Source organism: Phaethon lepturus, unplaced genomic scaffold (genome assembly GCF_000687285.1).
Source record: "Phaethon lepturus isolate BGI_N335 unplaced genomic scaffold, ASM68728v1 scaffold8997, whole genome shotgun sequence".
In the NCBI taxonomy this organism is placed as follows: domain Eukaryota; kingdom Metazoa; phylum Chordata; class Aves; order Phaethontiformes; family Phaethontidae; genus Phaethon; species Phaethon lepturus.
Genome location: NW_010552477.1, coordinates 3,668 through 3,987, shown reverse-complemented (window position 1 = coordinate 3,987; position 320 = coordinate 3,668). Strand labels below are relative to the sequence as shown.

Below are 320 nucleotides of genomic sequence, written 5' to 3'. Positions count from 1 at the left end.
CCTGGGATTCCTTCCGTCCCGGGACCCTCCTTCCCTCGAGCCCCCTTTCCTCTGAGAGCCCCCGTCCCCGGGGCCGTAACAGGCAGCACTGCGTGCTCACAGGAGAAGAGGGTTGCGCGCTATCCCTACCAGTGGACCCTGATGGAAAGAGACAGGCGGCTGTCGGGTGTCAACAAGTACTACGTGTCCAAGGCAGGTGCTCGGGGCATTGGGCAGGTACTGCTGGGAGGGAAGCAGCAGCTGGGCCCCAGCTCTGGACTGGGGGAAGCCTACGGCCATTGCAGTGGGGACTGGGTGCTCTTTGGGGTTTTGGGGTCGCT

The 320-nt window shown here is 64.1% G+C and overlaps 1 protein-coding gene across 1 annotated transcript in view; it reads left to right on the top strand.

Annotated features, from left to right (window-relative positions):
* Positions 1–102: 102 nt before the first annotated feature.
* NDUFA1 (NADH dehydrogenase (ubiquinone) 1 alpha subcomplex, 1, 7.5kDa) overlaps positions 103–320 on the top strand; it is a gene marked incomplete at its 5' end in the record, with an annotated part of 576 nt that continues 358 nt past the window's right edge. Inside the window, one exon of the mRNA XM_010291219.1 lies at positions 103–192. Coding sequence (XP_010289521.1) covers positions 103–192 — 90 coding nt within the window. The remainder of the gene's footprint in view (positions 193–320) is intronic.